The sequence below is a fragment of the Montipora foliosa genome, chromosome 4 (assembly GCF_036669935.1).
Source record: "Montipora foliosa isolate CH-2021 chromosome 4, ASM3666993v2, whole genome shotgun sequence".
In the NCBI taxonomy this organism is placed as follows: Eukaryota; Metazoa; Cnidaria; class Anthozoa; order Scleractinia; family Acroporidae; genus Montipora; species Montipora foliosa.
In genome coordinates, this window is record NC_090872.1 from 3,266,160 (window position 1) to 3,276,159 (window position 10,000).

Genomic DNA, 10,000 nt, shown 5'->3' on the forward strand with positions numbered 1-10,000 from the left:
GCTAAAAAAGATTCATGACTTCATAACTGGTGGACTAATGGAGGAAATAGTAACGTTGTAATCAATGTATAACATGATATTCTTGACAATTGGGTCACGTTTTAGTAAGTGTGTGTGTTGAGGAAGAAGCACTCGGGAAGATTGGATACTTCAAAGTACGAAAAAAGGCATAAAGCTTGCTCGAGGTGCAGCTTTATGTTGACAAAAACGAACTCGTGGACGGCTTCATGAGTCAAGCGACGAATAACAAACGGCATCCAAACCTTCTGGAATATTCCATCGCTGATTTTCCTACCCATTTTAAGACAGAATTCCGATTTTTGATACCCTGTTCAAGACATTTAACCCAGTTTAAGACAAAAATTGATAAATCGATACCCTGATTAAGACAAAAAATGATAAATTCGATACCCTGTTCAAGACAGGTAATATTCCGTAAACACCTTTTTCTTTCTCTTGGCCAGTCAAGAAAAAATCACAAAGAAATCTTTCCAGTTTCCTTACTTCTTCTTAGTTGGTAAAAATTGGCAGGTAAAAGGCGTTATAAACCAGAACAAGAACGTAAAGTAGGGCTGAGGTTTCTTCAATTCCAAATTTGTACCATAGAATGTAGAATGTATATGATGAAATTGCATTAACTAAAGAAGAAGCCAGGCCGAGCCTGACGATGTATTGGAATGATGATGAAATTACAAAAACCTCAGCCTCCATCTTGTATATTTTTCTTGTCAGCATGACGTCTGTTATACAAATTTGCGTATTAGGTCCATCAGAATCCTTTACCTTGCATTGTTCACTGGCAGGCGAACTTTTAAACTTAACTCAACGATTAGAAAAAGAGCGGGCGTAAAGACGAAAAAAAAAAACCCTCTTTGTCTTTAGTTGAGAAACCAGTTTCATTTGTGCAGGAGGCTAAATTGTCACAGTCGTCGCATTTTTTGGCAGTTTCCTTTGGCGTTCTCCAGGGATTTAATCAGTAAAAATACATTTTCTAAAAGAAGCCCTCTGTCACTTAGAAGATGTAGGGTCGTCTAAATAGACAGATAGCTGACTGAACTTGATTTCTTTTCTTATATTCAGCCATCCACGCCAGGGTGTTGTCAAAGAAGGATGTGGAGGAAGGAGTAAAACACAAGATCTGCGTGTACGATTTGGAGATAATGCACTTATATAAAGGAGCCGACTTACTGCCTACAAACCGAACACAGGATGGCAATAGAACGAACAGCAACACCTCAGTGAGCCAAGGGAGTTTGTTGGTACAAGCTTACGCTGATGCGGTTAGTATTGCACCTGGCAATCAATACATTTTAACAGGTGTAATCAAAGATGAGAAGATCCTGCTAAATTTAGGCAGTTGGATCGAGCCTTGGTCAAAGGTCACAACGGCATACCGCACGGGAATCAGTGGTGTTTATGGTCAAAACTGCGCGTGTCAAATAACGCCTTGCTACGGATGGCCTTGCAAACATCTTAAGGGATGTCAAGTGTCTATGAGAGGGCTGCGAGAGTTTTACCAGGGCTGCAAATGGCGCCATTCCTACTGTCTGGCAAATAAAGAGGGAGCCGCATGCTCTTGGCGTGAGACCGCTGAATACATAAGCTGCGTGCGTAGCATTGAATTTCCTTAGGTAATTGCAAAACTTTGTACGTGGAAAGTCCTGTATTCATATCTATATCTTCTTTTTGTAAATCTTTAACTCAGTTCAGTCTTGAAATTGGAAATAAACTATCTACCTACTTATTTACTTATCGGTACCACACAAGAAAGTGCGCTTCTCTCGCGAAAATCGTACATTGCATCTTGGATGATTTAGTACTAAAACAGTAAGATAAGGTAGTACAAAAATATGATTTTACTCATTTATTCCTGCAAAGATTACAACATTTTCGGGCGCAAATTCCGCGCTAATCGCTGGGAGGTGAATAGCAAAGTTACCCGGAGTTTGAGTAGCCAATCAGGGCTCGCGTTCAATGCTATCCACTAATTTAGTGAATACGAAATAGAGGATATTACATGGCTGTGCGGAGATACGAAATTTCTCTTCGAGTGTTGAAAAATATTTCACGAGTGAGCGCATTGATGTTTATATAATAATACTAATTAACACTGGGATAATAATAGGGGCACATGATCCGCGCAGAAAAACTGGGACTATTTCGATAGCGGCTACGCAGTCACAAAGTGGAAAACTAACGCTGGAAATTTCAATTAGTCAAAAGTGCTCAACCTAACTTTTATAAATTTGATATTTTTGCCATTGTAATATTGTTATCGTTATTTCTTGAAGTTTTATTACTTTGTTGTTTGACAGTCTGCCTCGTCAATTCTTGCAGGTTTAAAAAGAAGATGAAGACTTGTTGTCTTTCACGAATGGCCTAAATGATAAAAAGCTCGGCCATTATAACCTAGGCCTACTTCTGAAATATCACCTATTCTATGTCACTAAGTCTTTAAATACAGCGCGGGGCGAAATCTTATTAATTAAAGATCAATAACTTTTTCTTAGTAAAAGTTAATTTTCAGTTTTGTCATCTAAAAATGCTACTAGTTTACTCCGTAAAGGAAAAAATGTTGATTTAAAGGCGTTTTTTTTGGTCAACTCCGTTTTTATCAGTTCCACCCATCACGATTCAATTATCTTCAAGACTGAGAGCGTGCTCGATCGCGTTAAACCTGGCTTTAAGGAGCTTTTAAGTATTTCAAGGCGTGGGTTCAAAAATGATGGTTCTTCTTTGAAAAGCATCATTCCATTTTTAAATAGCTGCGGCGTGATTTTTTTCTTTTATACGATGGTGTATACAATTAGGGAATCGACTTTGCATTCAATTATCAATTGTAGATGAACACATTTAAGCGGAACTCAGTTGTCCTCTCTTTCCAAAACATCTTGCCGTGAAAAACAGTCATGGCTTAATGTTCCAAAATAACCTAGTTCACACTGTCAATGACACTGTCTCATACTGAGTCAGTATGAATCTGTGGTAAATAGAAACTAGTGTAATTATACAGAACCTTCTACATTCGTTCACCGTACTTTTTCAAGCAGAGTACGTGTGTGCTGCAGAATACCAGTGTTTCCCTGTTCCGTAACGATGTACTAATTCCTAATTTCGAATTTAACAAAAACAATGAAGAGTAAAAAACTCTCATATGAAAATCTGGAAACTACTGATTTTTGATTGCAAAAAGATATTTAACAGGGGCAAACTGACCTTTCTTCTGAACTCATGTGATATCTTTTGATGTTTCACAATGGCCAAAAAAGGCGTTACCCGATTACTTGCGACGATTTCTCTCCAGATTTCAGGCTAATGGTTGTCTCGACGGTTCCATAAATGTTTCTACAAATTATCGTTTTCCGGCCCTGTGAGGTTCCATTATCATTAAAATATCAAAGGTCCACTAAATGTTATCTCCCAAAAATGAAGAAAATTCCTACAATTCAGCATGTTCTTTTAAATTCGCAACTATGAGCTCTCCTGCATAAAAGTTTTTTTCTGTTGCCCATATGTTCGAAATGACATAGGTATTTCATTTTCTTTTTTTAAGCACGCTTGTGTTAACTTAATTTCACTGCGTTAACTTGAAAACCAGAGACCAAAATTGCAAAATTGATAGCATAATCCTTCAGATGATAAAGATCGGGAGTAACGAAGCAACAGTATCTTTCCCTTTTTTTCTGGCAGCCATTCTATTTCTTGGAGAACGCAAGACTAGTAAAATCGGACCTCAAAATTTAATGTAGGCTTAATAGGATTTCAATAATAGAACAGTATTTATCTGTTGAAAAAATAAACGGGAAAGTCCTGTTGAATCTGCTGAAACAAGATTCGTTTTAAAGTGGGTTACATTAGGGTAAAGGAAAAAGTTGTCCTATGGTCCGAGCACCGGCATAGATAACGATTTTTTACTGATCGCGGGAGAACTTTCGTCTAGTTTTCCCACTGACTGACTATTAGCAATGTTTCTTTTGGCAAATCCTTGTCATACCAGGATAATAGTGCAAGCACGAACATCACACAAATGTGCCGCTATCGCGCTCCTTATCCAAAAGGTGGTGTCCTTTGAAATTTCTAAAGTGTCACTGATATAATGAAGAACATGACGTTATTCAGCTTAGTTTTAGCAGCACATGACCTGATCACGTTTTTAGTACGTATAAAAGCAGATCATTCAATTCATTGCAGCGCATTACGCGTTGACAGTTTCAAGCTTGTAACAAAGGATTGAGATCCAATTAGCACGATGAATCTCGTAGCGTTTTACAGTATCGTGATATCAGTTTTGGTAGGTTCTTTGACGACGTGCCAGGCGTGTTCTTGCGCGAAGAGCCACCCGCAGGAAATGTATTGTCGCGCACAATTTGGTAAGTTTCCAGTTAGGCCATAGTAACTACGGTTAGGCTAGCTTCCAAGCCAAGTTTCCACATGTGCTTAACGTTCAGTTTTGTAGAAACCCGGGCAATGTCATTCGGTGATCGTTAAAGCCCGGGCGTTAAAGCTCTGATTCTTATGTCAGGAATCAAGTTTGCCGAGATTTGCCGAGATGTTCAGTTTTCCTTCATTCCAACGTCCGCAATGACGGTATCTTTTCGAGGTTCCGCAAGGGAAAGAGCTTATTATTTCACTAAGCCGATGCTAGGTCATGTTTTTCATCTGCCGTTTCACCTATCTCTAAAGAGTTCAAAAAGACATTTATCATTCTTCACGCAAACTGTTTCAGAGAATCCCATTCTTATCTGTTTTCAGACCTTTTCAGTCGATCAATTAAAGACTTCATTAAGATGCATTAAATAAATTAACAATTGGAGCAGACAGGAATTCAACCCGAGGCGGCCATTCAAAGCAACTTAAAACTAACCTCAGTGAATCGTGCTCCTCTATATCTCGACGCAACTTTGACAAACATGTTGGGTTGCCCACAGTTGAGACGATAAATAAGTGGACTGAGACGATACCTATTTTGTATATTTAGCACTTCAAGTACAACAACAGCTTCTTGCGAAAAATCTTACAATTTCTGGTTAACGCCTGAGACACCGTCTACGCCGCAAAGCTCACCAGAAAGTTCAATCAGTCAGAAACTGCATGGCCAAGTAAACCTCAGAAATAGTAACAGCTGTAACAGCAACAAGATGTTAACATACCATGTCTAATTCGGACCAATTCGTGTATATCCTCACTCTAGGAGGACGTGTAAAACCGGTACAATCTCTTTTTCTAAGAACCTTTTTTAATAAGAACGTTCAGAATTTTAAGAAAATGGTAAAACTGTAATCTGACAGGGCAATTAACTTAGAAAGTTAGGGACGTTTTTAAACATTAACAATGTGGTTTTCTAATTGCATGTTACTCTAAAGAACAAGTCAGTTTGACGTCACAAAAGTGAAGTCGAACTTACGTTGAACTTAGTACACCGTACAATTTTAAGAACGTGTTTAGAACGTTTTATGGCTCAAATCGCCAAAAAAATATGACTGTTCGGGCTCAGCCTCAATTTGGACGTTCTGATTAAAGCAAAGTATACGTGTGTTTATAATTGAGAAAGATGACAATATCTCAGCCGTCAGCAAGCATTGCTGATACATTGCATATGACGCACGGTTTACGGACTGAAATATCTGAAATATGAACCAAAGTTGAGACACTTGGTCACGGAAACTTTTCAGAATATGGTTTATTTTATGGTCCAAGTTTTCGCTGTTATCACTGCATGCATGGTGCGCCGTTTCTTAGTTTCCAAATTGAAGGAAACTGTTTTCTAAAGGAAAAAAAGTGCGCTCTCGTGAAGCTTCACGAAACTGAGGAACACCAAAATTGCAATTTGAACTTTGTCCTTAACCTCGGTTGAAGCTAAGAGTTCAACAAAATTCTATAATCCGAGTATAGGTTTCATTCCTCTTGACTATTTATATCCTTTTGAGAACTACACGGATTAGGCCTCCTTTCTATCCCTTATCAGCAGCAACTAACACTCTGACCTTTATCGCTGAAATCACTTTCCGTTATAAGAGATCGTTGCTGAAGAAAACCCAGTTTTCCTCTTGTTTTTGTTCGAATTGCTTCGCTCTGGCCCACGTATTTTGAAACTAATCATATTCACGTTGGTCCATAAGATATTAGTCAATGTCACGGTGTCCACGCCTTCATGGATCAGTTTAAAGTTCGTGAGGAAATGAAGGAGTTGTAATCAAACTATTTCACCAATTCCTCATGCCTTTAGCTCTTTACTAGAGATAAGACAAGATAACACGGACATTGTCAACCGAAAGAAGCAATATTTCAATTGTCGTGTTTACGGACGTTCAGCTGCTTTTCCCGCAAGAAACGAAACATAATGGCTTCCAGCAAGCGTGTCATCAATAAATAATACACAAGACGATAGAAGATGTTGTTTCAAATCTGCATATAATGTAATTCTCTGTGTTGGGTGTTTACCGGAGTTTTCCTTCGCACATTAAAAAAAATCATTATTCCCGGCTTGAAAGTGAATTGCGCCATTGCTTAGCTACTTTTTTCGTATTGAAAATGACAGTAACATGAAGCAAAGGACTGAAATTAAGTTACGCGCTTTGCGTGGCTGTGTTTAGTTCTGGAAGAGAAATGTTAGCGCAATTCTACTGTGTTGTGTTTATTTTCCCCACTGTTTCAGCGCTTTGCAAATATTTAATTTTCCGTTTATTGCCTTGAGGCACGTACCGATGATTGCTGTTAAGATCATTGTTGACTTTTCACTTACCGCATTCACGCCCCGGAAACTATTTAATTCAAAAAGAAAACTAAAAGAAAACGTTTGTTTTTGCAGGAGGTTGTTATAAAGAGCCTACATGCTAATTATGACATGTTTTTCGGTGGAGTTCAATCGTTCTTATCTGTGTCGAAACAAACGAATGCACAGCAACGATCAAGTGCGAAACGGCTGTTCATCTCATTCATGTTTGGGCATAATACAGCTAGCCCCCTATCCCCCCCCCCCCCCAAAAAAAAAAACCCCTTGAAACAGCACACATTAGCCCAGATTTGGTGCCTTCCATAGACCTTATTCATAAATGGCGGTCACATCTATAATTCTTTTGTCCACGTGCAAATTAGCCCACTCAAGCCTCATTTTAGAGCAAGAAATCTTTTCAATTCACTGTATGGTATCGAGGCTTGGTAGGCTAATTTGCACTTCGACAAAAAAATTATAAATTGACCGCCATTTATGAATAAGGTCTATCCCAATGTTGTTTCCGCGGGATTTTTTTGCACCGATCCTGTGGGGCATCATTGACGTACCAGCGATGTATCAGAACAATTCTTTGGAGACTGTAACTGCTTCGCCTTACCCAGCAGCCTCGTCGGGCGTGCTCCTTTAACTTAATTTTAAATTCAATATTGCTGGATCAAACTGCCTCTAACGTCTTGAATTTTTACCTGTGGTGTTCACAATGATAGATGTCTCTTTTGTTTTCTCCCGTTTAGTAATCCGTGCCAAGATCTTGTCGCAAGAATTTCTCACAGAGGATAACAAAACTCTAGCTTTCAATCTCAGGGTCCAGAAAATCTTCAAAGGAGAGACACAATTGAACCAGACCGATGCTATTCAGCGTCACGGTTCGAAAAAACGCAGCTTGATTGCCAGGGCTTACACGGCGTCAGACGGTGCGCGGTGTGGCGTGACATTATTTAGTAACACGGTCTACCTCTTGTCAGGGAGAGTATGGAAAAGAAAAATTCGGTTAAATATGTGCGACTGGATCCAGCCGTGGTCAGATGTTACTTCGCGACAACGAATGGGAATCAGGAGATTCTATGGCAGTAACTGCGACTGTCAAGTCTCCCCGTGCTATGAAGAGCACTGTGAGGAATTGAAAGGATGCGAACAAGAATCTGGCTTCCGCTCTGGTGACTGCGAGTGGGATCATTCCTACTGTGTCAAGAATGCTGACAAAAGCGCTTGCGCATGGCGTAAAACCGATGAATTCACAAAGTGCAACTTGTCCAAGGTGAAGATTGAATCTGAGTTGTCATGAATCCATTTACACTGATATAACGAAAGAAACTGCTTCCAGAATCTTGAGAGACTAAGGTTTCCCCGACATCATATCATATTAGATCTGAAAAAGTTGTTCTTTAAAACTTTACCAAAAAGGTAAACACGAAAACGCATATTGTTGAGCGGCGGGTCGATAATCTATGAGTGGGACTCATTGCGGTGGCAATGTATTTTATGATCTGTATTTTGTAGTCTTGCCCTATCTTGTATCAAACGACAGTGAAAACTTTCAGGAAAATGACATTCACAATTACTGACGTAGTCTCCACAGAGATTTAGAGGGAGGTAAAGCTGAAATGCGCTATGTCACCAGCTCTGTACCTATTACAATCCCAAAGCAGATGAGCTCTAATTCGGAGTATTGCGATGTACTTAGTTGACCGGAAGTAAAATAACATGCGTTTTATCTAGTTGGTAACTCCATCCAAAGACAGTTCATCGTTTCCTGATCTCTAGTCAAGTTGAGTGATACAGTGAAAATGAGAGAGGGAGATTTGAAAAATAATACCGGGCTCCTGATAATACAGAAGATAGTGCGCGAAATAAAAACTACTTTACTCCAACACTATGACGTACTTTACCGTTTTTCTTAAGTCAATCATTCCATTTCAATTGCGTACGGATGCAGCATATCTGCTAACTATTTCAATCGAAGGAGTTTTTATCAAGCTCTGTTGAGCATCTCGGTCAGATAACGCCGCCTCGGTTCAATTCATTAAACTGAGACACCAGCAGCTGGTGCTCACACGGACAGAGCTTTTCCAGAGCTGATTTAAAGAAGAGCACAAATGCCGCATTAATCCACTAAGCCTTGATTTTACTGAATTTAATTTATTAGCTTTGTCCAAACACTACAAATACCATGACATAACAGAAAATGAAAATACAAATAGGTACAAGGACAGGGATACCGCAACAGCTAAGGCCAATTACTGCGGACCCGGGGCAGTTAGCCTGCGTGCTTTACCCATCTGTTTGGTATTTCCCCAAGGGCAGGAAGCCTTTAAAGCTACAATAGGTTTTGGTTCTTGTGGGTTTGCAGATTGCCTCGAGTGACGCTAACTCACAAGACGCTTATTGAATGACAGAAATGCGTATTCTTTCTTTTTTTTCTTTCATTTACTGTTCAAGTCCTTTCTCGAGAACAAATGAGCCCAACAAATTGACCTGCTCCCAACTGTGTGGCTTCATAGCTCAGTTGGTTGAGCATTGCACCGGCATCGCAGAGGTCATCATGGGTTCGTATCCCGTTAAAGCCGCCTGAATTTTTCATGTGTCTACTAGAGCGGTTTTCAAATGAGTGTCGAAAGTAATTAGATAATTACTTTGGTTTATGATTACTTCACTCAGTGATTGGTTTAAAGTTCTCGCGCCATTTTTTCAACCAACCAGAAGTGACAGCAAAAACCAATCGTGGCTCGCGCGTGCACATTTTCCCGCGCTTTGTGTCGGCTACGTGTAATTACTTCGAGTTTTGATTGGTTTACTGGATTGTCTCCGTCCTCTTTGATTGGACAAACTAATTACTTTGGTTTTGGTTTTACCACACTCAATTGAAACTCGCTCTATAAGAGACAATTCCTTAAATTGTCGAGTTGAATGCAAGGAACACTCAGTCTACATTTTGTAAGATGCTTATTGTTGCAAATATCGGGACACTTAACGGGACACTTCGTGTTGGATATCACAAATGGGCGTGCATCTAATTACGCTTATATATTTTATAAGGTCAACGTACCGTTTCGTACTGTGAACATTCTCTCTTGCGCGACTTAAATAAGTTCTTAAATACTCACGGTTTACTCCCGTCTGATCTGCAACTCAATCAGTTGAACAACGGTGATCTGACCAAAACTGAGGTCGCGGATTTAATTCTCAATTTTTCTTTCCTTTCAATTTGTGGCCAACCCTAATACGGATTTCCCGGGATTCCGAGCACTACAAATTACTTTTTGATAA

At 39.5% G+C, this 10,000-nt stretch overlaps 2 protein-coding genes across 3 annotated transcripts in view; one reads left to right on the top strand and one right to left on the bottom strand.

Moving 5' to 3' along the window:
• Positions 1–10,000, bottom strand: part of LOC137999546 (synapsin-2-like) — a 46,347-nt gene that overhangs the window by 28,914 nt on the left and 7,433 nt on the right. The window lies entirely within an intron of this gene.
• On the top strand, positions 4,088–8,604 carry LOC137999547 (metalloproteinase inhibitor 3-like). The gene is made up of 2 exons (XM_068845348.1): positions 4,088–4,370; positions 7,468–8,604. Exons 1-2 carry the CDS (start codon positions 4,250–4,252, stop codon positions 8,016–8,018), a joined length of 672 nt encoding a protein of 223 aa, XP_068701449.1. The 5' UTR covers positions 4,088–4,249; the 3' UTR covers positions 8,019–8,604.